This window comes from Chionomys nivalis, chromosome 1 (assembly GCF_950005125.1).
Source record: "Chionomys nivalis chromosome 1, mChiNiv1.1, whole genome shotgun sequence".
Taxonomy (NCBI): domain Eukaryota; kingdom Metazoa; phylum Chordata; class Mammalia; order Rodentia; family Cricetidae; genus Chionomys; species Chionomys nivalis.
In genome coordinates this window covers 174,049,984-174,076,310 of record NC_080086.1, presented here as the reverse complement: position 1 = coordinate 174,076,310, position 26,327 = coordinate 174,049,984, and the positions used below count along the sequence as shown (strand labels likewise).

General features: G+C 43.8%; 1 protein-coding gene across 1 annotated transcript in view; it reads right to left on the bottom strand.

Moving 5' to 3' along the window:
• Positions 1 to 7,409: 7,409 nt before the first annotated feature.
• Rbm28 (RNA binding motif protein 28) overlaps positions 7,410 to 26,327 on the bottom strand; it is a 37,898-nt gene continuing 18,980 nt past the window's right edge. Inside the window, exons 11-19 of the mRNA XM_057790992.1 lie at positions 22,282 to 22,355; positions 21,336 to 21,471; positions 20,353 to 20,417; positions 18,531 to 18,689; positions 15,844 to 15,993; positions 15,454 to 15,528; positions 12,084 to 12,337; positions 10,460 to 10,562; positions 7,410 to 7,969 (exon numbers count right to left, since the gene is read on the bottom strand). Of these exons, the coding sequence (XP_057646975.1) occupies positions 7,835 to 7,969; positions 10,460 to 10,562; positions 12,084 to 12,337; positions 15,454 to 15,528; positions 15,844 to 15,993; positions 18,531 to 18,689; positions 20,353 to 20,417; positions 21,336 to 21,471; positions 22,282 to 22,355 (1,151 nt within the window). The 3' untranslated portion in view covers positions 7,410 to 7,834. The remainder of the gene's footprint in view (positions 7,970 to 10,459; positions 10,563 to 12,083; positions 12,338 to 15,453; positions 15,529 to 15,843; positions 15,994 to 18,530; positions 18,690 to 20,352; positions 20,418 to 21,335; positions 21,472 to 22,281; positions 22,356 to 26,327) is intronic.

Below are 26,327 nucleotides of genomic sequence, written 5' to 3'. Positions count from 1 at the left end.
TAGCCCAAGCCACAGCAGGTAGGGTAATTGCGGCTGCTGCTAGTGACTGTTGGGTTTGCAGGGCTAGTCTCGTGTGAAGAGTGAGGAAGTAGACACAAACGGTCCTTCCAAGAGCCTGTCTCCTTCCGCAGCACTTGCTCCCGTGGCTGGGTGCCAGTAGCACCCACACACAGCCGAGGGCTGGAGAGCCAGACTCCCAACTGGCCAGTGTTGGCAGCTGTCCTACAGATCTTGCAGTAGCGTTCAGAGGTATGTGATTCCCTGTGCTGGTACTTGAAGCCTGATGTCCCTTTAATAGCCCTTGTCAAATGGCCAAGGCTCGCCCTGTGGACACCGGCCATTATCTGACCTCCAGGGAATGGAGATGTCTTCGGATTCTGGATTCTGGGAAGCGTTATAAAAGCAAGTGGAACCGATCCACACCAGCTGTGCATGAGCAACTCTGTAGAGAGCCAAGGTGCAGAGCCCGGCCATGGTGAAGAAAATCTCTAAACAAACGTATTCTGGGCTCAAAGACATCCTAAACACTCATGCGTATGCCTGTACACACACACACACACACACACACACACACACACACACACACACACAGAGTTTGCTTCTGAAAGCATAAAAGAAGGACAAAAAACGTAAAAATACCTGTAAGTGGTACCTTTGACTTAAGGGAGGGAGGAGGAGGAAAAGAAGCTGACCAAGCAGAGAGCTTAATTTTTAAGTTGAGAATTATAGTAAAAACTTTAGTTACATATGGGAAGTTTTCAAAGGCTTTACCAGCCGAAGAACATGACATTGAAAATGGCTTTCCTGGGGCGGAGGGTGTAGTGCAGTTGGCAGTGTTCGCTTAGCACGCATGAGGTCCTGGGCTCCATTCTCAGATATGTTGGAGCATGCACATGATCCCACCACTTGGGAGGATCCGAAGTCCAAGGTCAGGCTAGCACAATGCCAACCTTTGAGACCTTGTCTCAAAAGACAAGTGTCTCCCTTAGTACCTAACTTGAAAGAAAATGCACTTAAACCTAAGAGCATTTGGTACTTAATAAGATGTTCTTTCTTTATTTATTTATTATGTATACAACATTCTGCATTGATGTATGCCCGCACACCAGAGGAGGGAGCCAGATCTCAGTACAGATGGTTGTGAGCCACCATGTGGTTGCTGGGAATTGAACTCAGGACCTCTGGAAGAGCAACCAGTGCTCTTAACCTCTGAGCCATCTCTCCAGCTTCTTTAAATAGAGACAACACCCTAAAGACAGCGGGGCTACTCTAGCCCAGGTAGCACAGCTTGAGGACTAGGGCACCAACCTCTTCTCTCCTTGCTGTATCATGGGAGGGAAGGCTTACGCCGTCAATGTCCTTTGCTAGGCTTGAGGCCAAGTGCTCCCAAGATGAGCGATGGCGGGCTTTAAGCTCCGCAGCCCTATTCAGCCAGGTTTCACTCAGCTCAGCACACATCACAGGGACCTTGCCCTCATGCCAAGGCGAGACTACAGCAAGCCCCACCCAAGCCCTTCCTGGCGGAGGTTTCTTTTGACATCAAGGCATCTGACTTGAACTTCCTCTAACGCTCAGTGCGTTAAGAAGAACCTGTAAGGAAAAGGGCTGAGCCTCCACAGGTTTTACCTGGCAGGGTCAACTCTCTCCTCTAAACACCCAAGCGCATACCAGGAGTTAACCTCAGAAAGCCAGGGCCCAATCTGAAGCCCATAGCTAGGAAATACTTCAGCAGAACAAAACACTCTTTCCCCTTGAGGAGCTGCAGATTGAAACCAGGGGCTCCATAAACAAAGTAGGGATGCCCAATACCACTGAATCACACCCCAACCTAATACAACAGTCTTGAATGAAGGGTAAAAACCATCTGGAGGGCTAGGCAGAGCTCCACTTGTGTAACTAAAAATGGAAATGCTGACATCCCAAAGAAGTGGGCTGGCCAGATCCAGTGCGAGCAGAAGACAAAAATGTCTACAGGCCAGCTGTGGTGGCACATGCCTGTAATTCCCACACGCAGGAGGCTGAGGCAGGAGAATCATGTTTTAAGCCACGGGCCCTACATAAGACCATAAATAAAATAGGTGGTATTTCGATGTTTAAAAAGAGACTCTCTGGGGTTAAAATGCATGCACATAAATTCATTGTAATTTTAAACATATTTCCATAAAATTTTAATTTTTAAAAGACTATGTTGCATATAATTTACAAATAGTATACACTGTTTTTCATTTAAATTTTGTATAATTTGTCAATTTTTACAGGAAGCCTTTGTGATTTGCCATTCTTGTGACTGCAGGGAGCCTGTGGATGCAATTCATCCATGACTTGATACAAACAAACAATTAATGTTTGGTGATGACTGCGTTTAGCTGTTACTCAAGTCCCAGAATGGATATGGGCTATCTGTCGGTCAGAAGAGGACATGGGAAATGGTTCAGAGCTAATTTGCCTTCTGGAAGAAAACCCCAGGAGTTTCCTTCCCATTGGTAAGTTCAGAATCAGAAGTCCCACCCAGGGGGTGCAGCTGGCATGGAGATGTCACCTCTTAACCGCCGTCCCGTGAAAGGCAAGACATGTGTCTCCAGGGGCACTTGCCAGCTGATTTGGTGAGCTGTTCATTTTCTTGGTAGCAAAGGCCCCTTTGAAATAACCTAAGCCTCCATGTCCCCCAGACCCCTGATGCTAAGATGCACACTTGACTGGGCGACCTCTGGCCAGTGCTTTTACATGCTTCTTATTGGGAGGGACACCTTAACGCCATCCTTTGTAAAACTCACAGGGCGTGCACCGCTCCAGATCTGTTCATCTGAGGTGCCACGTGCTATGACAGCATCTTGGCCACACAGACCAGAACACAAAGATGGCGTGTTTTCTGTGGTAGCATCCAAATCGTGGCTTCCAAGTCTCTCATGGCTGAAGTATACGGTGTGTGTTGACAGGCCCAGGGAAGAAAAGGACAAAGGAACTGGGGAGACTAAGAGAAGGGACACTTGACACTTGGCACTGAGCTGCCTGCATTCAGCCCTCACCATCTAGTCCTGTATTTAAGGGCAGGCATTCCTTTCGGTGGCAGGAAGTTAGAAACAGGATGAACATTTCGGACAAATTAAGCAACATCTGAAGGAGTTGCTGGTAGACTGGGGCCCAGACAACGGTGCAGGAGAGGAAAAAAGGAAATGTTTTAAAAGTAGCTAATATGAGGGGAAAGAGGCTGAGTAAGAAGAGAGAAAATACACACAGCATACAGTGTGTGTGTGTGTGTGTGTGTGTGTGTAGAGAGAAAGACTACATGTATGTGTGTAAAAGATTACTGCAGCACCTCAGTAGCCATCCGTAGTAATCTATCACTAAGAACAGCTATGTGCCAGGTGAGTTTCCATGGGACAAACCTAAAAACAAGACAAGCAAGCCACAGTAGCAATTGCTGTTGAGGACAGGCCAACCAGGACGCATGCCAATGACTTAGAGTGACTGATCGTTACACCCTGGGATAGCTGAGGTCCCTGGAGAGGAACGTGAGCCTGAACTAGAACGATGAGTGGGATTTGCGAAGACACTTGCTACAAAACCATAGCAGGAAGGAAGCAGGCGGCCTATTCGAGCTGTGAGCAGCGCACCACGGCCGCTCACTTTACCCGGGCCCTTCTACTTGTCTCACATTAGGAAACGATCCCGCCATCCTTCACAGGTCCAGCTACGCAGTGGAGCGATTGGCCTCTCGAGATCTCATAGGATCACAGGAGCGCTTACTGCGCTGGGTGTCATGGTTTGTAGGGAAGTATAAAATATAACCCTTGTGGGCTGGAGAGATGGCTCAGAGTTTGGGAGCACTGCCTGCTCTTCCAAAGGTCCTGAGTTCAATTCCTGGCAACCACATGGTGGCTCACAACCATCTGTAATGGGGTCTGATGCCCTCTTCTGGCCTGCAGGCATACACACAGACAGAATATTGTATACATAATAAATAAATAAATAAATAAATAAATAAATAAATAAATAAATAAATAAATATTAAAAATATAACCCTTGCCTTCGAGGACAAAAATGATGTTAGGCATACACACAGAATATTGTATACGTAATAAATAAATATTAAATAAATAAATATGAAAAATATAGGTGCTGAAGAGATGGCTCAGAGGTTAAGAGCACTGACTGTTCTTCCAAAGGTCCTGAGTTCAATTCCTAGCAACCATATGGTGGCTCACAACCATCTGTAATGGGGTCTGGTGCCCTCTTCTGGCCTGCAGACATACATGGAAGGAATGCTGTATACATAATAAATAAATAAATATTTTTTAAAAAAAGCCAGGCGGTGGTGGCGCATGCCTTTAATCCCAGCACTCGGGAGGCAGAGGCAGGCAGATCTCTAGGAGTTCGAGGCCAGCCTGGTCTACAAGAGCTAGTTCCAGGCCAGGCTCCAAAGCTACAGAGAAACCCTGTCTCGAAAAACCAAACAATATATATATATATATATATATATATATATATATATATATAACCCTTGCCTTCAAGGACAAAAATGATGTCCCTGTCATTTTTTTTCAGGCCTGCTCTGCAGCAGTGAAGAATCACTACTGATAAAAGGGAGTGAGTTCTGGGTAGCACAGACATGTCTTTTAAGGATCACCAGATCTGATGTTTATCAAGACTCTACATTTGGGATGGACCAAAAGGCCTTTTTTGGCAAATCAGCAGTCTCTTCAGAAATGGTTTCCAGGGAGTGTCTAACAGTCTTCCCAGCATATTCCTTCATCAGCTTGGAAGCATCATCTGTCTACAGCCAATCACCAGCTCAGAATCAGAAATCAAAGTAATTGTAGACCATACCTTAATACCACCCAAAGTGCTGCCAAGTAACACCCCATCCAATAATGTACCCATCTCAGAGAAGGATAGTGGGAACAAGTGGAACCAGGATAAACCGAAAACAAAACATAATCTGTGTACACGACCTCTAACCAGTCAAGGAGAAATCTGAAAATCTGTTTGGCTGGAGGGAAATTCCACCCTGGCTCTTAACACACCGGTTAGAGGTGAGGGAAAAGCAGGAGCTGAGACAAACGGAAACACAACCTTGTCTCAGCTCCTGTAGTCCCATGACAATGTGGCTTCAGACACAAAGGACCCAAGTCGTATGGGCAGACCAGCTCCCTGTGTGACAGAACTGACGGGTGTCTGTCTGTCACACTGAGTGGTTAACTAGGGCAGCTGGGGAGCTGAGACCGCAGACTTGCATTTCCTAAGGTGACAGTGTCAGCATTCTCTGTGGCACATTTGGCCGTCAGCCTCCTCGACAAGAGAAAGCCAAATGGATAAGAAGAAGCTCTTTGGAGCCTCGAGGTTCTGGGCTCTGAATTAGAGTTAGAAAACTTATCTTCAATACAAAAACAGACGGGTGGTGGTGGCACAAACCTCTAATCCCAGTACTTGGGAGGCAGAGGCTGGCAGATCTCAAGTTCGAGTCCAGCCTGGTCTACAGAGCGAGTTCCAGGACAGCAAAGCTACATAGAGAAACCTTGTCTCCAAAAACAAAAACATCCGAGGATGTTGTGTAGCACTTAACATTTCAGTCAAGGAAGGACACCCATGGCATCAGTCCCAAGGATTGTATTGCCTTGCATCGTCATGGCTGTCTAGGTTTGTCTAAGCATGCTCTGTGACGACATTCGAGTGACGACATAGACTGACGAAGCACGTCCCTGGGCCACTTTGTTCAGACATGTTTCTGTCTTTGAAGGAGTCACATGCTCTAGGATTCTAACAGAGGGCTCGTTTCTACAATAGCTGAAGCATATTCTCTGCCACAGGCTGACTCCAGAGAAGCAACATCAAAACCTCCAGCTAAAAAAAAAAAAAAAAAAAAAGGCACAGAAAAGCTGCACCCCACTTACAGGTCTTTCTCTGTCTGAGGCAGTCTAGTGCATAAGTCCAACAAGAGTTCCATGAAGCTTGGTTATTCTCACGATGACCTCTGGTCTCAGATGTTAACAAAGATGCTCACCCTTACTGACTAAGCAATGTGGACCTCAACCCTCCTATTAATGAGAAACCCATTTCCTCAAACACCCGGCTAGGAAGTGAAGCAGAAGCACAATTCCCCCTGCATGGGCACTCATGTGGCAAGGGGGCAAGGAGCTGACTGAGGAGCTCATGGGAAGGTGTCTCAGAGGAAGCCACCACATATGGAGTCGGATCGTTGGGAAACAGGATAATCCGTCCTCACGGCACTCACTTAAAGAACTGTGCAATAACTTGCCAAGCAACTGACTAATGTTTTAACACACAGGGTTGCTAAAGACGTTAGAGAAATATCTGGATCTAGGAGAATCTGCCAACACTCTGAAAGAAGAGCAATTTTTGTAATCTTAAATGTTAAGATACACTTTCAAATATTAAGGATATAAGTGTACTGGAGGAAAAGTGTCTAGCAAGTCAACAGAGTCGGCCAAGGAAAAACAGATCAACTGACTGGCAGGTTGTGGCCATCCGGACCCTCTCCATAGGCTTTCTATCCCCTCTCTTGGACAGATGTATTGTATAACTCCTGTCACTCCATCTCAAACTGACCCTAGAGATGTACCTGTCCTTGTATACCTCCAAAGGGTCTAACCACTTTCATGAATCCCCCTTCCCTACCTCCACCAGCAAGGGCACTCTGGACACTGACTGTTTTCCCGAGATCCTGTCACAAAACAGCTTTATGCCTGGCTCGGCGATGCTCTGGGAAAGCATCTTTTAAAGCACTGCAGTAGACCAGGCGATCAGGAGGCTGGGCTACGTCCTCAGCCATCTTCTTCTAGACAGAGACAGAGCACTATTACTCAAAGCTGATGGCTTGGTGGGAATCTGAGAGACAACAGGTCCTAAGGAAATGCCCTCCAGGCCAAGGGGACAGACATGAGGCTCTGAGGTGACAGCAATGATCTGCTCCACACCTTGTGTCAGAAGCTGTGCACACAGGGACTTGTGTGCCTCCACCGATCTTGCTCTTTACGACAGTCCGCTCTTCAGACACCAGGACCACGAGACCTTGACTCTAACATTCACACCCTCAACCCCAGCTTTCTTTACAAAAGAGAAAGAAAGCATGGTTAAAAAAGAAAAAAGAAAGAATGCTTAAAAAGTATGTAGGGCAGGGAACAAGCAGAACATTTAGTTCGACTCCTTATTTAGGATGCCTAAACTAAGACTTCCCACCTCCTCGGCACTCAGGGTAGAACCTCAGCCTCACACTCACTGCTTTTGCCCACATCGTCCTGAGCTCTCGGTCCCTAGGACAAGGTGCTCCTTGGTCACGTAGTGTCTAGCCACTACAATCAGATTTCTAGACAGCCACTGCCCTTCCAGGGTCAGACCCTTACCAGGACCTTCAGTTGTTTGAGAGTCAAGTGTCCCCCACATTCTGAGACTATGGTAATAAACAGTTTTCTCCGTTCTTAGCTCTTGCAGACTATGCAACTGAATTTAAAATGTTCATTTATGAAAAAAATCTCATAAATAATGTATTTGTGTATATTAAAAATGAGACACATCCAAAAGTCACAATTCCTCATTTACAGACTCCATAACAAAATATGCACCTTAAAAATTCAGTACTCCAAAACACTTTTTTACAATAGTTTCCATCGAAGAAGGAAATAGAAGGAATCACAATGACAAGTAAAGCTCCAGCAATGATCTGGGGAGAGTGTAAGAACTCATGGTGTTCTCCAGGTATTTCCCTTCCACACTGGAGAAGGGACCAAGAATGTACAGAGCTACAGAGTCCCCAAGCACGGGGCATCCTCTGGGATGCTCTTTCCCTCAGTCAAGACATGGCTTTCTGCAGGCAGCATCAAGTATCAAACCATTTGCTTCTCTTCATCAGGGGTGCCCCTTTAGAAGGCCCCAACAATTTCTGCTTATACTGTTCAACCAGTTGGTTGAAGTGGGATTCTGCCTTACTTTCCTTAGCCTTTTTCTTCGGCACCTGTGAAAGAAAGAAGACATAAAACAATCATTTCTTTTTCCTTTTCCTTTCCTTCCCTCCCTCCCTCTTGCTTTCTTGCCTGCATGCATTTTTTTCCTGCACACCTGAAACTTTCAATGCACTTGAGGACAACCCTGAACTCCTGACCTTATCTCTCCTCCTTCCGTGCCACCACCATGCCTAGTCAACATCAAACACTAAGTATCACCTTCCTGCCAAGACACCCGAAACAGAAATTAAGTAGGTATACCAGGAAGATGATTTCCAGAGAAAACCTTAGTTTGGACATCTTTGTTTGCTCCTGTCCTGACAAGAATTCCATTTATGAAATTTCAAAGTCTAGATCTTTACAGTATAATAAGATATAGTCAGAGATGTCCCAGAGACAGACTTGAGTAGGGCAGAATGCTAGTGACTCTACTCTTAAAGGGAAGGGAGATAAGAGTTTGACCTTGAATGTGCAAGAACCCAGGACCAGAGCTGGAGAGACGACTTGGGGGTTAAAGGCACTGGCTGCTCCTCCAGTATGGACCCAGGCTCTATTTCCAGTGCCCACACTGTATCATGAAACCACCTCAACTCCAGACCTAGGGGTTCAATGCCCTCTCCTGCTCTTTATGGGCACCACCTATGTCTGTAGTACAGACACATGCATGTGGGCAGGAGACCCATACGTATAAAAGAGTACAGGACCATTATCTTCTATTAAAAAGAACTAGAGTGGGCTAGAGAGATGGCTCAGTGGTTAAGAGCACATACTGCTTTTCTAGAGGATCTGAGTTCAATTCCCAGCAGCCACATGAGGCAGCTAGGAACTGCCTGTAACTCAGCCCGGAGAGAACCTAACACTGTTGGCCTACACAAGCACCTGTACACACTTACACACATATGCACAGACTAAAAAAATAAAATATAAAAGAACTAGAGCTCCTTGGGAAAATGGCTATTGCCAGAAACTGGGAAAGAAACATCATGTACAACAAAGTAACACTATCAAAGACAAAGTCATTTCAGAAGGATGCGGAGCTGATCCAAAGATGCTTCTGCTGTCTTAGACAGGACAAGAATAATGACTACAAGCCAGGTGGTGGTGGCGCACGCCTTTAATCCCAGCACTCGGGAGGCAGAGGCAGGCGGATCTCTGTGAGTTCAAGGCCAGCCTGGTCTACAAGAGCTAGTTCCGGGACAGGAACCAAAAGCTACAGAGAAACCCTGTCTCGAAAAACCAAAAAAAAAAAAAAAGAATAATGACTACATTTGACTGAAACACAGGGAGTTATATGAAAATTTGGGATTTCATAAACTAATATATAACTAATATATATGTCAGTCTCCCAGGCCACAGAGCAAGTTGATAATAGTTTACTATTCTGAAACTGATACAGCAAGAAAAGGAAAAAATCAATCATCTAACCTGTCTTTCATAGATGTAAGATTCTCCTTTCTAGAATTCTTAGAACTCTATTTTTAAGAACAAAAGGGTTGTCTGAACCGGAAAGTCAGCATTCTGTAACCCGTAAAGAAATATCAGACAATCCATCGCTTTTGAAAACCAAAGGTAAGCAGCTAGGGATATCGCTCAATAGCAGAGCACTTCCTAAGCATGAAAAGGACTTGGGTTAGATCCCTAGCACTACAAATCTAAAAACTAAAAAACAGTTGGAAAAGCTAGTAGGAGATTTTCTACATAGAATACAGTGGAGAATTCCGACATCTACTGACTGATCCTGGCATTACTAACAGTGAACAACCAAAATGCAGCACTGAACATGCACCACCTAGGAAGTGCTTTCCAAGGAAACTACATCTGGCTACACCTCTAGACTGTTACACCAGCTGACAGCCAACACGCGGTGCCATGGGAACAAGTTACATGATACCATAAGGAAGCAGCTGAACACACTGTAAAATACCTCCTCGAGGACAGACGACCAACGTGGAAAAGGAATGTGCTAAGACAGAACAGACAGCACAGATGAAGAGGGAAGGAAGGAGGAAGGAGGGATGCAAATGTAATGTGTGAACTATTAACTAGCATTCTAACTGGTACTAACCAAAATAACCATTTTTGAGGCAATGAGGAAAATATTAATTTGGGCTATATATTAGAGAGTATAAAGAGCTTCTGATTAATCTCAGTAGATATTATAATGACATTGTGTGTGTGTTTGTGTGAAGACTGGGCCATTAGATATAGTCTGAAGTTCTGAGCAAACTGTCTCTTGAGACCTATTTACATGCAAAGTAGGATTTGCTTCCTACACTATAGTGGGGGAAACAGGTACAGGAAACACAAGATAGCTGCTCAAGCAGCTGAAACAAGTCACAGGGCTTACTTCCCTCTCCACTTTTATTACTGCACCTTGCCCTCTGAAGAGCTGCAGCCCTGCATGGAGAAGCCTCACCATCCACCAACTGTCCAGAAAGTTCACCATCTGCTCAGCCCCACAGAGCCAAAGCACCCCAAACCACATGCCCCACCAAACTCACTTGCAGGGAAGAAAGTAACTGCTGCTTCTTCTGCTTCCGGTGGCCTGTCTGGGGCTTTGGCTTCTTAGGAGGAAGGGATTTCACTTTGCCTTTGTCCCGCAACCTGAAATAAGACAGCCAGGTTAAATTCTTTCTCTGGTTAATATTAGTCTCTCTCTCTCTCTCTCTCTCTCTCTCTCTCTCTCTCTCTCTCTCTCTCTCATATTTATTGACTTAATTTAGTTTATTTTATGTGCATTGATGTTTTGCCATGGGTGTCAGGTCCCCCAGAACTAGAGCTTCAGACAGTTGTGAGCTGTCACGTGGAAGACGGGAACTGAACCCAGGGTCTTCTGGAACAGCAGTCAGTGCTCTTAACCACTGGGCCAACTCTCCAGGCCCATCCTTGGGCTCTCTTAAAGAGCTTGAAAGCCAATTCCTTCTCTATAAAGCTGTTTATTTTGTTGTTGTTGTTGTTTGCTTTTTTCAAGATAGATTTCTCTGTGTAGCCCTGGCTGTCCTGGAACTAGCTCTATAGACCAGGATGGCCTCGAACTCAAGAGATTCACCCGCCTCTGCTTCCCGAGTGCTGGGATTAAAGGCGTGCGCCACCACCGCCCAGTTTACATAGCTGTTTCTAAGCCTAGAAGTAGTCACTCTTAAATGGAGGCCACAATAGATAGCATATCCTAAGTCACAACAGTTATATATTCGTTTGCCTCTGCATTTATTTATTTTTGCTAAGACTTCAACAGAAATCACAAAAACCTTCAATTACCAAGATTTTCTTTTAAAGATACACAGCACTAATCCACCGTACAGCACTAAATGTACACAGCACTAATCCACTATGCAGCACTAAATGTACACAGCACTAATGTACACAGTACTAATCCACTATGCAGCACTAAATGTACACAGCACTAATGTACACAGCACTAATCCACTATGCAGCACTAAATGTACACAGCACTAATCCACTATGCAGCACTAAATGTACACAGCACTAATCCACTATGCAGCACTAAATGTACACAGCACTAATCCACTATGCAGCACTAAATGTACACAGTACTAATGTACACAGCACTAATCTACTATGCAGCACTAAAGGTACACAGCACTAATGTACACAGCACTAATCTACTATGCAGCACTAAATGTACACAGCACTAATGTACACAGCACTAATCCACTGTCCAGCACTAAATGTACACAGCACTAATGTACACAGCACTAATCCACTGTCTAGCACTAATCCACTGTCCAGCACTAATGTACACAGCACTAATGTACACAGCCCTAATGTACACAGCCCTAATCCACTATGCAGCACTAAATGTACACAGCACTAATCCACTGTACAGCACTAATCCACTGTCGCAAACAGCGACAACAGGTGAACCTCAACTGACATGAAAAGACTTTGAAAGACAAGAATGGCATGCAGTCTGCCCTGACGGTTCCTCCGAGGTTCCCTCCGCCATCTGATCCACGGTAACATTTCTGCTGGTGTTGAGACCTTCCTGTTAACTTCCCATGGGGGACTAATGCAGCACCAACACCCCCTCTATCAAATGCTACAAAGAAAGAGTGACAAATGCACTCAGACGCACCCTCTCCTCTATGACCCCCCTCATCTCACCTAATTTTGGGGCCTCGGTGTGAAGGGAGCGCCAGGACCTTTCTTCTCTTCTTCCCATCAGGCAGCTCCACCTGCTCCACTTCAGCCTTGGTCTGGAACCCTGTCCACGATGTGGGGCGGGCCTTCCCTTTCTGCTCTCCAGAAGCCTGACTTTGATCCTGTGTAGGGCTCACTGCTTTTTGTTGCTTGTCTTTTCCAAGTTCTTTTTGCCCCTTTTGGGGCTCACTGGTTACAGGCTTAGATTTCATTTTTTGCTGCAGAAAACAAGAAATTGTCACCTGGTTTCTGGATAAGGTTTACCTGCTGAAAAATCTCAGTGGAGATTGAGCCTCCTTGTAAGTTTGCTGAAAGAGGAGCGCTTCCCTCACACAGCTGGAGACTCCAGCAAAGTAAATACAAGCAGTTTACAGGCACTGCCTAGTAAGAGATGGCTACTAGGCTGGAGACACATGTATGCAGGCATACGTGCAGGCATGCACGCACGCACACACGCGAGCACAAACACACACACACATACACACACCAAAAAACAAAAACACCCAGAAACAGCAATCAGTAGCCCAAAATTCAAAAACCAGTAGGAAGGACCAACTATTAAAGGTGAAACTTGGGCCAGGCATGACAACATACACCTAGAATCCTAGTCAGTGGGAAGGAAGAAAGGATCAGGATTATTTAAGACCCTTTTTCAAAAAACTCCTGCTCCCCTTCCCCCCAAGTGTCACAGACAAAAAAGGGGAATGCCAGCAGCAGAAACAAAGCAATTAAGAAATAACATAATACAGCTAGGAAATTCAAGACAGTGACAGACATGAGTCAGAGATCTTAGAGCAGAGCAAAACCTGACAAAATAATCAGCCCAAGCTCCACAACTAGATTTCCAGTACAGTGCAGTAAACCATGAGGTGGCTGAAGTTTCAAAAGACAACATTATCAGCCCAGAATTCTCTAACCAATGAAATTATCTTCCACAAAAGAAACTGTCTCAGACTTTAAAACACACACACACACACACACACAGTTACCAAGAAATCTGCTTCACAAGAAATGTTAAATTCCTCCAGAGAAGGGAAACGGCAGATTGAAAACATGGGTCAGCATGAAGGGAAAAGCGTCAGGGAAGGGGTCAGTGAGGGAAGGCAGGCAAGGGGAGACCAGAGCTTCAGATGCAAGCAGAAGGATGCTGAAGGTTTACTAGAGCTGACACGGAGAAAAAGACTCAAGTAAAATTCATGTGAAAATACATATTTGTTATTTTGCCCTAATTTAATCTAAATAGAATGCTAATACAACATTCACTAAATGCCGACTATGCACTAGTCTGTTCCTAAGTGGTTAGATACAGTTACAAACAATAAAATGTTTACTTTTAGGACTCCTAGGCTAGTGGAAAGAAAAGACAGGTGAGCCCACAGACTCATGTGTTTGAATGCTTGGTCCCCAGTTGGTGGTGCAGTTTGATGTTGTAGAATATTAACTAGGCAAAGATGTGTTACATTTGATTATGATGTATTTGTTTAATTATTTAAAGATGTGTTGTATTTGTTTCACCTGGCCTGTCTAAGGCACCTGATTGGTCAAATAAAGAGCTGAAGGCCAATAGCTACACAGGAGAAAGGACAGGCAGGGCTGGCGGAGAGGATACATAGGAGGAAGGAAAGAGAGGAGGAGGAAGCTAATAAGCCCCAAGGCAAAAGGTAGATAAGAAGAGACAGGTTAATCTAAAAGAGCTAGCCACAAACACGCCTAAGCTAGGCTGAGCATTCAAAACTACTAAGTCTGTGTTTGTGATTTGGGAGCTGGTTGGTGGCCTAAAAGGAAAAGCATGCTACAGTTTGGGGAGGGTCAAGAGGTAGCGCTTGAAGGAAGTGCATCAGTTTGAGAGTCCACAGCTCTGCCTGGTTCCACTTTGCTCTCTCTGCTCTGAGCTCTCAGCATGCTCCTCTGTGGCCATGCCTGTGCTGCAATGCCTCTCTGCCACAATGGGCTCTTACCTTTTGGAAGCCTGAGCCCAAATAAACTTCCTTTCCTAAGCTGCTTTTGTTCGCAGTGTCTTATTACAGCAACAGAATACTGAAACAAGACACATACCTAAACAGAACAACATAAAAAACAAATAATCAAGACAACCAAGGAAGTTGATGAAAGCCTATGTAATGGGGAAGGTTCAGTTGCTATGAACAGGCAAAGTAAGAAATATCCCTGAGTCAAGAAGGACCACTTTTATCATGGAAGTGCAGCATGAACATAGACAGAGGCAACAAAGAATTCAAAGAAAATGCGGGCAGCTTCAGGAGCACCCCTGAAGCAATGGCTAAAGGCAGTTAACCTGGGGTTAAAAAGTTACATTGCAAAAGAATAAGATCCCAGGTTCTCAAAGCCACAGTTTTAGCCACCGGTGTCATTTATCTGTTTGTCATGCTCTTAGTATACATCAAACACTATGAACGCTCTCTGCACATGCAAATTGTAGTGTAGTGCTGATGAGCACTGTAAGAACTGAGGGAAGCTGGGGGAGAGAGCATTGACTACAAGCTGGGCAATGGTTTATCTGCTGCTTTCATCCTTAGAGGAGGAATGAAGATCTTGTGATTAAACCCACTGTACAAACTGAAGTCAGAGAAGAAGTAACTGGCCAGGCAACGTGTAGCTAAGAAAGAAGCAGAGACACAGCACCTGTTCTTCCTCTCTCCACACAAATTAAAATGGTCTAAAACCACCAGTGTCATGCTGAGACTAGAAGACTGAGTTCAAGGCAACTTGGAGGACAAAGAAGGACCCTATCTCAGATGATGACGATTCTGAAACATAACCTGAGCCACTAGGTTTGACACGACCCCTACACACCACACAGGAATTCATGGTGGATCAAAACATTGGTTTCTGTTTCTTCCCTTTCCCTTCTCCTATGCAGCTCTTAGGAAACAGAGTAAAATCCTACTTGGCAGAAGCACAAATTAAAAAAGGGAAATTTAATTAAGTTCCTTTAAAAAAAGAAAAGAAAAAATTGCTGGACATGATAGCATACACCTTTAATCCCAGTAGCCAAAGCAGAGGCATCTCTGTGAGTTCTGGGTTAGTCAGAACTACACAGTGAGAATTTGTCATAATCAACCAAAGCCAAACAAACAAGGGCCAGCAAGATGTCTCAGCAAGTAAAGGCACTTGCCACCAAGTTCAATCCCCAGGACACACATGGTAGAAAGAGAGAACCAACTTCCCCAAGTTGTGTTCTGACCTCCAGAAGTAATGGCACAGACACACAGGCACATGCATGTGTGCACTGACACATACACATAGGCACACACACACACACACAGGACAAAACCAAACCCAGTCAAGCATTTAGGTTCAGTATTAGGTTCAGTACCAGGCTGCGTTGGATCCTCAGCTCCTTTACTTTAAGTTTCCTTCGATCTTCTAACGAGAACTCCACTATTGGTCTCTGTGAGGGAGACAGAATGTTATTCATAAGACTTTGTAATCTGTCGAGTCCAATAAGCCTAGCTGTTCCTTCCATCCACTCTTCTTCGTGAACAGAGGCTGTTTCTTGTGTCTTCTTTAACAGCAGTTGGTTCTGCAGGCAGCCCATCCAGTCCACACACTTTATAAGCATTTTCTCGCCTAGGGTTACCATCTGTCTTCCCCACCTTTTGGTACCTTTTTACCCAGTCCTTTTGGTACTCTTTCCCTTAAATATCAGGGACACTAGATAGTTAAGCTCTCAGAAAATGGGGTCTCCCTGAAGGATGAGGCTCACCTTCTGAGACCCAAATATTTCTGGGTTGTTGTTGATGTGGCGGAGGGCTCTGAGGGCATGCTCATGCTTTTGGAACTCTGCAAAGGCATAGCCCAGGGACTGACCCTTCATTTTTCCATGAACTGGTTTAAGATCCCGCATCACTCTACACTGTGAGTAGAAAAAGAAAAAAAAAAAAAAACAGTAGTTAAAAATAAGAAATAAAAATTTCCAGAGAAAAAATTGTTTTTAAAACTTGCATATGTGTGTGGCCATGTATACCCATGTGCACCTAAATGCAGTACCCATGGAGTCCAGAAGAATGCGATGGATTCCCTGGAACTGGACTTGGAAGCAGTTGTGAGCTGCCACATATGACTGTTGGGAAGCAAAATCAAGTCCTCTGCAAGAACAATATGTGTCATAACCACTAAGCCATCTCTCCAACAGCCTGAGGAAAATTTGTAACAGCTAACTGTTCAGAACACATATAACTGAGAGATACATGATTCTCTAGAATGTCAGCAAGTTATTGCTGAGAATGGAGAACCGTCCAAAGATTCTAGCACTGAAGAAGGTCTCCATAAAAGAAATTAATAGATCAGGGAGGAAAGAAGACCAGATGGTTTTAGATGAGAAAGACATATCCAACACGGGAAAGGCCGTCCCTTTACCCTCAATAAGCCTCAGAACACAGCAAGTGTTGGCTCTCTTGGGTAGGGGTCAGAACTCTGTCATACACATTTTTCTCTAAAGCGCTAGACAGGATACAGTAAGCATCCTAGGGTCATGAGGAACATAGAAGAGCATTGAGAAAATTTCATCATTTACACAGTATTTCTCCCCAGAGCTGTCATTCTTTTGTAGTGGAGGAGTGTGAAAAACACATTCATACTGCGCCCTACTCTGTGTGTAGACACTACTCTTTCCACCGCAGAGGAGGAAGAGAAGAGTGAATTCCTTACTTCAAGATGCTCATTCACTTAAAATGTCATTCAAGACATTTTATAAAAAGAGATACAGTGCTTATACAAATAAAAGAATTAAGAACAAAATTCAATATAATGCTGTTTTGAGGCATGGTTCCTGGGAGACATGAACAAATATCTACTCACCCAAGATAGGGAACCAAAGAGAAACAGGAATGACTCACAGAAAGCTGCAGCACCAAAAGCCCCCCTTTCCCGGGCAAAAGCTCACAAGCTGGACGCCTGTAGTACACTGTACTCCTGCACGCAGCTCAACAGGTTAGAGTATCTTTCCCAGGTAGCCTCTTCCAGGCAGCTCATCAGGTCTCTGCCTCTACCAAGTAGCCTGGCTGGTCTGAGCCTCTTCTAGGCACATCAGCCTGCTTGAAAGCATCTCTCAGCTGCTCTTACTTCTTATATATGTTTGAGGAGCATGTATCTGGTCAATTTCAGGGACTTCTTGAGCCTTTGAACTGTTTACTTCCTAAGCTTACCAACCAACCTTCTCTCTGAAATCGAGGTTTTATCTCGGAGGAAATGGTCACACAACCAATGCACATATGGTACAAAGTACAGACGTGTATTAAACTGCAATGGGCTCACAATAGGCGCACATGAAATATTGTAGGTACTCATTACTAACAGTGCTGTCAGACATGTTCTGAACATTCTCTCATGTTATTTCCTCAATACCAAGGAATATATTTTAAAGAGGCTTCGGGTATTAGGCACACAGTTTAGTTATGAATCAGCAAAGCACACCTAAAATACTGGCGATGGCATTTTTAAATATAAAGATTAACAGACTATGCCATGTGCTATATCCAGGATTGGGGATAATGAGGTATTTACCCTCAAAGAGTTCAGTCTGTCTGGAGAAACAACCAAGTTTCAGGTCAGTATAAAGGGAAGGAGCTTCAAAAGAGACAGAGCTGAACCAAGTACTAGTGTGAACCCTGAGTTTTCTAATAAACTGAAGACATGGATGGTTCTCTGTGCTTACTGCGGAGTATTAAGAGTCTCACACAGTTAAATGCTGTTTTAGGGGCCAGAGAGATGGCAGAATGGGTAAATGCTTGCCGTGTAAGCATGAGAACCGAGTACAGACATCTAGAACCCATGCATGTAAAAGCCAGACATGACGGTGTGTCTGTAACCTCAGCGTTCCTACGGTGGGATAGAAAGACAGTAGGGTGCTGTGGGAACAGCAAGCATGGGTGTGCAGTAAAGAGGAGAGCCCACCTCAGACAAGGTGGAGGGTGAGGTCCGATAGAGACGAGGCTGTCCTCTAACAGCTACATGGACAGGCATGCCCTGGCCCTGGCCCTGGCCCTGGCTCTCGTGTTCTCTTCCCCCTCTTTTCTCCCCTCCCCTCTTCTCCTCTCCTTCCCCTTCTCTCTCACATACGTGCATGCACGCATACATGCACAACATTCTTTTAGGAGACAAACCACATAAATTGTATTCTTTCCAACAAAATTCACATTACAACACCTATATAATGCTGAGAACACAGCAGGTATTGAATAAGTGATTGCTAAATCAATTCATGACAGAGATTTCCTTACATTTTGCTGCAATTCCGTCAGGCAGTTCCCAAAAGAAAAAATAAAAATAAGAAAACAGCCTAACTCAATTTTGCATGCTGATGTATCCAAAAGAAAATCTGTTGGCAGGCTGGCACCATGGCCTGAAATGACAGCTCATGACTACAGCTGCGCACGGCAAGGCGTCTCTCACCTCCTTGATGCACACGCCCTTCTCGCCTCTAGTGGCACTCAGCAGCAGCTTCCTCAGCTGGTTGTCATCCACGGCCTTTGGCAGATTGTGCAGGCAAAGTCTGGTCTGGGAGACAAAGATATTCTGGTTCTTGAGTTTCTGATGTTTCAGTAGCTCAAACTAGGAGAGGAGAAAAAGACACACTCTTAACATACAATACACCCATGAGGCAAGCTCTAATTCTCTAAAAGAAAAGAATCATAACCCCACCCACAGCCACAGGTGCACCGGCTGCCTTAATGCCCAGAAAGGCAGGGTCAGCGAGGCAAGTCAGAGATGAACCAAATGTCATCCAACTAGAGAAATCAAATTATTTAACTCTCAACAGTGACGTGAAACCAAATAAAATTTAAAAACTGCATAGCTCAAAATGTGGTCCAGCACAAGTATTCTTTATTTTAAAAAGTTTATTTTATTTTTATTGGTTTTATAAAATAAGGTTTCTCTGTACAGGCTGTCCTGAAACTCACTCTGTAGACCAAGCTGGCCTTGAGCTCAGAGATCTGCTGGGATTAAATGTGTGCACCACCACCGCCCAGCTTAGCACAAGGATTCTTGTCAGTAATACTGAAGTTACCATCTATGCTCAGTCCTTAGCCACCCAACCACTAAGTCTAAGAACTTCCTTCCTAAAGAAAATAAACTTACTTTTTATAATGCACATAAATAACTTAGCAAGCTTTGGCTAGCAAAGTTAATCCTAAAATTCAGTACATCTTATTGCACTACTTCCCCAAACACCGTAACATTGAGAACACTACTATAAAACCATGTTGGAAAGACATTATTTCTACCTATCAGTAACGTGTATTTGCTGCTCACCATCTCCTGAACCTTACGGTTCCACAGCTGCTCTGTATCTTTACCATTCTAAGCTGGCTTCTGATCCTTTAATTTGTAATTTTACTATTAGGTGTGCATCTGTGTGTGATTGTATACACACTTGTGCATGAGGTGGGCTCAAAGGACAACTTCAGAGGGATCAACTCGGTCACCAGGCTTGTTCAGTGGCACTTTACCAGTACACTGAGCCACCCCAATGGCTCTAGGCTGTCTTAAAAGGTGAGCTATAGCGTAGCTGGTTAAGTGTCTGCACTGCACACACAGCTTCTGAAGTTCAATCCTCAGCACACATAAACTGGGCAAGATGGAGCCTACCTAAAAGCCCAGTACTCAGGAGGTGAAGAGGCAGGAGGATCAGGAATTCAGAAGTACTTGGTACCCAATAAGGTCAGTCCAAGCTATGGGAGACCATCTCACAACAAAAGCAAGCTCCTATATGTACAAAAGGAACGACTGCTGAGGGCATTACTAAGCAGCCAAGGAGTCAACAGCAGAAAACCTATACTATCAAGTTGTTCTACAGTAACTGTATAATTTGGGGATACTAAGCCCTCCCAAATGACATTGTGGCTACTCTTTCCAAAACCCACATGTCCTCCCTTTCCTAGTAAGCCCAGCCCACAGAGCTTCCTTTCTACATCTATGCTAACAATTACATACAGCCCCTCCTTCTCCACCTCCTGCATTGTCGAGCAGCATGTCACTCACCATACGTGAATACTAGAGAAATGAAGAAAAAGACTAAGTTTTTGCAATGGAGCGAATGCTCATACAAAATGAGGAGTAATGCCCAGTTACTTCTTCACCTGTGTGCTTCTAACAAGGTGAAATATGGTCTTTATACACAGCTCTTCACGAGCAAAAGTAGCAGCAATCGTTGTTTCTGATTCATTTACAGAACCATGGAGAGAAGCTTAAGGCTGGCACCTAATCTACCCACCCGCTCTCGTTTGGCCATATCCGCAGCACTCACACCCTCGGCAGCCTTCGTCCCAGCACGGATCACTGCAGAAAGAAGGAAAAAGGCCAAGATGTCACCAAGGGAATGTTCACTGAGTAACAGGAAGAATGTGACTTGAATGATGCAAACTCTCTGATCAGGGCCCTGAGGACCGTGTTGGCCAGTTAGCTAGGTCCAAAAATAGCTGCAGGGCTAAGTTCTAGACTTAGACTTGCTTTAAAGACAACCTCTGAACATTTTGTGATTTTGTTTCTTTCTGCCTGAAAAACAGCATCATATTCATGCCACAAACTGAATGGTATGGAAGAAGTTCTGAGAGTGGCTATAATCCAGGTGTCTGGAACGCAGATGTTCTAACAACCTGCCCAGAAACAGCTGCTCCTCATGCACTTCAGGCCAATCCCTCAACCATCAGAGGGCCACCATAGAGAAGAGCTACGGACTCAAGGCCTTCACACCAGAGGCCGAAGGCCTAACATCAACAGTTGCTACTATGCATCTACACGGGGTAGGCTAATAAACACCGGGAACACTACAACTGTTTGTAACTTAGAGCGAATTTTAATTATTTTCATTAACAGAAAGGTAGGAAGTAAACATTTAAAATCTATCAATAATCCAAAAAAGTAATTTGAGTTTTATTTCTCAACACCTTTTAAAGAAAAAAACTCATAAGAAATGAAGACGAAAAGGAGGTAATTTCAGTTTTTCCCTTTGTGCTTCTAATGCTATAATGGAAATATATAAGGCAACCAGACAGAAAAGAGAATGGGACTGATCAGTCTGCAAAACGATAAAGGGTCCTAACGAAGCCACACCTCCTGAAGTGGAATAGCAACAGAACACTGGAAAGGAGGAAATTTCACTTTTTATTGGAAACATCTCAAAATTGAATTGCTGGCTCACTCATGTGCCAAGGACAGCTACTTAGATGCCTGGTTCCTATCTCTTCCACTACTCACAGCCTTCTCGGGCCAGATAGAGGTTCCGGGTTCCAGTTGGCTTCTTCACCTTCTTTGTCTGGAGCTTTGCTGCCTCATCACGGGTCACAGCCAAGTCAATCTTGAGCAGCCGGCCATCCAGTTTAAGCCCACCACCCTGAAACATATTGTAACCTTCTCTTCAAATACTTAGCAAGCAGAAAGCACAAAACAGGAGTATCAAGGAAAGAGAATCAGCACACTGTAATCGTGCCGTGAAAGCCAGGCCACAGGACGCAGCTGCCTGGTGGCTAAAACTGGCAATCAAAGCACCCCAAGATCCAAAAATGCCACTATTGGAATTATAACAAAAAGATCATACTACAAAGATATATGTTCAATTATGTTCATAGAAGCATGTGGACCTTAAGCCTCCCACTAGTTTTTACAAGTGTATAAAATGTAACATGTATGTGTACTTAAGACAATCAGCTGTAAGGAATGTACTTTAGAGTAGTTCTAAAGCAGGCCTAAACTGAGGAAAATGTTCTATAAACAGATGTTTAGTATTCTAAAGCTAGTAAAACAAGAGTATTTAAGAGACAATAATAATACAGGAAAAAAATCTCAAAAACTACATACTTCATTTAAAAAGCATAGAAAAATTCTCAGTACCTACACTTTGTCTATCAAATGTGCATTAGTGTCCCAGATGGCATTAATAACCTTCTTTCGTCTGTCATGTCAATAGCCTAGACTAGAGGTTGATACACAAACAGCAGTGAATACTACAGATACCAAACCTGCTTCCTCACTTAAGAAATATGGGTAATTTCACTCATTTCAATGGATAAAGAATTAAGGCAGCACATACAAAGCTCAGTGCTAAATACACACTAAGTGCTCAAGTCTTCATTTTATTAATAATAATAAAACTTGGTGCAAGGGTGAGATCTTCTAGGCATAGGGAAGAACATACTCTCCTTACCTCGGCCTCTGGAGAGGCAGCTGCAAGGCATTTCTGAGCTGCTTCCTGAGATATGAATTGTGCAAATGCACAGCCTGCACCAAGACAAGATTCAGTCAGACATTTCTCGCTTCCACAGCGAGCAAGGACAACACTGAAAGCATCCACAGCCTGACACAAATGGAAGGGCTAAGCAGCGTCCATGGGGCAGGAACTATGTCAAGTGGTACAGGATCACAGCCACACACCATAGCATACACATCTTAATCTTAGCGTTTGGTCTCATCAACTACCTCCTTAATGATACCCACATGAAATGACAGAGGACCCTAGCTGACCACTTGATTCAACATCACAGAGTCCCTCGTAGTAGTGTGAGAGATGAGGCAGAACTATTTAACCTTGAAACTACATCTCATGGTCTTAGAGTCGCCTAGGAGGCATCAAATAACACCAGATATGCCTGTTGGGGTTAAAAAAAAAAAAAAGGCTTCTATTATATGAATATCACAGGAAAACAGCCATGTGCTCAATCGTTGGCTTCTGCTCTAGAATCTTTATAAAGCATGCCTTTCACTGGTTAGATGCAGGGCCAGTTATCTAAATGAAATTCTACTGTGGATTAAAAGAAACTCTGCACAAGTTCACCTCACAGTAAATTTCAAAACAAATGTTTCATAATACATTGCTAGTATACTTCAAAAAAGAATTCTCTCATATGACAACACTACATGTCTCCCAGAGCTAGGGCATTATCTTCTGCCCTGTACCGGAATGATTCTAGGCAGATTAATCTAAAACACACATACAAGGGCCACCATCTAGAGAGATAAGTGTTCTACTTCTGGGTTCCCAACACCTCCCACCCTCTATTCACATCCTTTAGGCACTGATGAGGTAGCATCTTCCCCAAAATAAGAACTTCAGGAATCTGGACTACTCTCTACAGCACAGTGCACTAACAATACAGTCAAAAGAAACAAACACAGTTCAAGCTCAGAACCCATGGGCTATGCATTAGTGAAGTCAGCCGTGCACAGAACAAGAACACTTGGGAGGAAACTGTCTATACGGAACACGTACGGACTTAGCATTCTCTACAAACAACCTAACAAAAACTTATTTTCTTAGGGGTATGTGTATATTGACACATTGTCTAACAGCATCTCTTGACGCCAAGGAGAACAAGTGTTTTCCAGGCCTTGCCATCGATGGAGTCAGCACGCCTGAGGTCGTCCAAGACTCTGCACCTACCCCCCTCTCTTACTGTGCACTCAGCCTCTGTGAGCTTAACCACCCTGAAGAAAACAGGAAACAAACCTTCCTATGCCTTGGATTTCCTACACATACAGCTTTTACAACCTAAGCTAGATGCACAGCTTTAATCCTAAGTTACGTTTTCTTCCACAGCCCCGCCCAGAGCAGTGTCTGTATGCACTGTACTAACCCTTGCTGGAAACAGCCAACAGGCCGGAAGCAACCGGCAACAACTACTGGTCACAAAGCGAGAGTACCGTGTAGATGTAGGCCGGTAACATCTGCTGCAGCTGTGACTACACTGGGTCAGCTTGAAGGAACTGTCAAGAATTTCAGTAAGATGGGCTGGAGAGATGGCTCAGCGGTTAAGAGCACTGCCTGCTCTTCCAAAGGTCCTGAGTTCAGTTCCCAGCAACCACATGGTGGCTCACAACCATCTGTAATGAGATCTAGTGCCCTCTTCTGGCCTGCAGGCATATATGCAGACAGAATATTGTATACTTAATAAATAAATATTTAAAAAAAAAAAAAAAGAATTTCAGTAAGAATCCCCCACTACTTCCCCAGGCCATGTTTTCTGTGCTGTTCAAAAAGTACAAGGCAAAATCCTTTATTAGGAATAGCCAGCAGACACAGGAGAAGTGGAGAATTCATACTGGGCTTATTCTTGGCCAAACTAATCCAAAAGGAAGTTGTTTTATCTTCATTCCTTAATGCATGTATGCGACCTAGAGAGTAAAGCATATGGGAAGAGCCAGGCTGTGATGGCACATGACTTTAATCCCAACATTTGGGAAGCAGAGACAGGCAAGCTCTGTGAGTTCAAGTCCAGGCTGGTCTATAAATCAAGTTCCAGGACAGTCATGCCTGTTACAGAGAAATTGTCTTGAAAAACAAAAAACAAACAAAAAGTATAAGGAAAGAAGTACATAGGCTATGTGCAAACACTTGCCATTTTATATCAAGAACTTGAAAACTCGCAAATGTTGGTATTTGCCATGGTCCTAGAATGGGTAATGCAGGACAAGTGTGATGAAAGTAATACAAGGTGGAATAAAATAAACAACAAATAAAAATAAAAAAATAGAAAGAAAGAAAGTAATATAAGATAGAGGATATAAAGATTTCTAATTTGCAAATTAGCCTAGACATCCTATATCAAGAAAATCAGGTTAGGTGTGGTGGCGAACACTTTTAATCCCAGCACTCAGGAAGTAAAGGGAAGCAGATCTCTGTGAGTTCCAGGCCAGCCTGGTCTACATAGTGAGATCATGTCTCATAAAAAATGAAAGAAAGTCAAAAGTATAAGTATTGTCTCTCCCTTAAAGGGTAAGAATTTAATTACTTGATCAGTACTGGGGTTCAGTCTTTGATGGTCCTAAAGTCACCACATGTGGCTCTCCTGGGTAGTAAAATGCCTTGCCAAGAGAAACAAACTGTCAAGAGGAGCATAGAAAAGGTGTCAAAACTAGCAAATCAGAGCCAGTAAATGACAATACAGTAAAATATTAAAATTACTGCTGGGTGGTGGTAGCCCGTGCCAATTCAATCCCAGCACTTTGGTAGGCAAGTGGATCTCTAAGTACAAGGCCAGAGGACAGCCAGGGCTACTCAGAGAAACCCTGTTACAGGTGTGTGTGCTAAATTATGCTTTTAAAATCAGCATAAGATTATGGGAGGAGGTGGAAATTTTAATTTTAAAAAGAATAAAATAAAAAATAAATAAATCAGCATAAGATTAATAGATTAATAGACCTGCCAGGTGGTGATGGCACACACCCTTAATCCCAGCACTCAGGAGGCAGAGACAGGTGGATCTCTTTGAGTTCAAGGCCAGCCTGGTTCTACAAAGTGAGTTCCAGGACAGGCTCCAAAGCTACAAAGAAACCCTGTCTTGAAAAACCAAAAAAAAAAAGACCAAAAAAAGATATTAACTAGCCTGCTACACTCAAAACGAGATAGAAGTAAAACAGTACCATGCCTGTACTATGAACATGCTAAGAAACTCTAGAAATGAGAAAGGTCCAGGGGCGACTGTTACAGCTGAAGACATTTATTACTCATGTCGTTTTTCAGGTGAAAACTTAGCTCATGGTGATGAAAGAACCTGCCATGTGCCTGAGGAGAGTTTCTTTCCTAGTCTCCAGGAAGCCTTAAACTACTTTAACTGAGTGAAAGTAAAAACTGATCTAGTCTTATCTGACTGATTCTTATCAGTTGAAAAGTAAGGTTTAGAATGGAAGTTCGTAACCATGGATAAACTCTTGAGAGCCCGCAAACCCTCAGAAATAGCATTCTTCTGAAGTGAGGGGTTATGGCATTTGCTGGAGCACAAAGGAATCAAGAACCCAAACAATTAACTCAACGCTTATTCATCTTTCATGTCAGCCTGACTGGATACAAAATCACCTAGGAAGCTGAAGCCATACCCTTTGAGTGTTTTTAAGGATGTTTTTAAAAAGACTGAGAGGAAAGATCCTCCCTGAAAGTCGGTGGCACTTAAAGGTCTAGGAGCAGGGTAAATTCAACCTCACCCTTTCTCTGCTTCCTGGCCCACAATGGAAGAGCTGAGCTATTCCACACCATAACAGACTGAATTCTCTGAAGCAAAGCAAAATTAAACCTGCTTTCTTTATGCCAGGTATTCTGGACACAATAACGGAAAGTTAAGGAATACGCAGCTTGAGCAGAGTGAATGCAGTCTATGAAGTCAGAGACTATAAGTGGGTTGATGCTATGGATGTGTCTACATTCACATTCTAATACACAGCAGTGTGCTAGAATGAATATTTAACCCTTCAGAGCAGAAA